Below are 494 nucleotides of genomic sequence, written 5' to 3' on the forward strand. Positions count from 1 at the left end.
ATATACTGTGATATCTATATATATTTATATAGACAAATATACATATATATATACATATATATATATATATATATATATATATATATATATATATATATATCAAACCATACCTGTATTGCCGCTGGATTTCTTAGAGGTCACATGGAAGAAAATATACTCGTCCAGCACCATATATGACACCCCATAACCCTTATCAGATACCGGTCCAAAACCCCCGCCAGGTGCAAAGTAAGCCAGAGTCATACTCTTGTCCCACAAATTGGTTTGGGACTGCGGTTGCTGAGAAGTCGATAGCGTCCAGGGTGCACCTAGGGCCTCTTCAAGAAACTTGCTTTCGACTCCCATACCCTAAGATTGATGTATATGGGTGAATGGGAGTATAAGTACTTAAGGACTTAGCCTTCAATACCTATACATTAGATCGATGTATATGGGTAGGTGGGAGTAAGAATACTTTCAGAACTTAGCCTTAAATACACCCCAAGATAGTCATA

The 494-nt window shown here is 37.0% G+C and overlaps 1 protein-coding gene across 1 annotated transcript in view; it reads right to left on the reverse strand.

Annotated features, from left to right (window-relative positions):
• SARC_03482 (hypothetical protein) overlaps nt 1-354 on the reverse strand; it is a 1800-nt gene extending 1446 nt beyond the window's left edge. Inside the window, exon 1 of the mRNA XM_014302748.1 lies at nt 111-354. Within this exon, the coding sequence (XP_014158223.1) occupies nt 111-345 (235 nt within the window). The 5' untranslated portion in view covers nt 346-354. The remainder of the gene's footprint in view (nt 1-110) is intronic.
• Nucleotides 355-494: the final 140 nt, after the last annotated feature.

This window comes from Sphaeroforma arctica (genome assembly GCF_001186125.1).
Source record: "Sphaeroforma arctica JP610 unplaced genomic scaffold supercont1.177, whole genome shotgun sequence".
Classification (NCBI taxonomy): domain Eukaryota; class Ichthyosporea; order Ichthyophonida; genus Sphaeroforma; species Sphaeroforma arctica.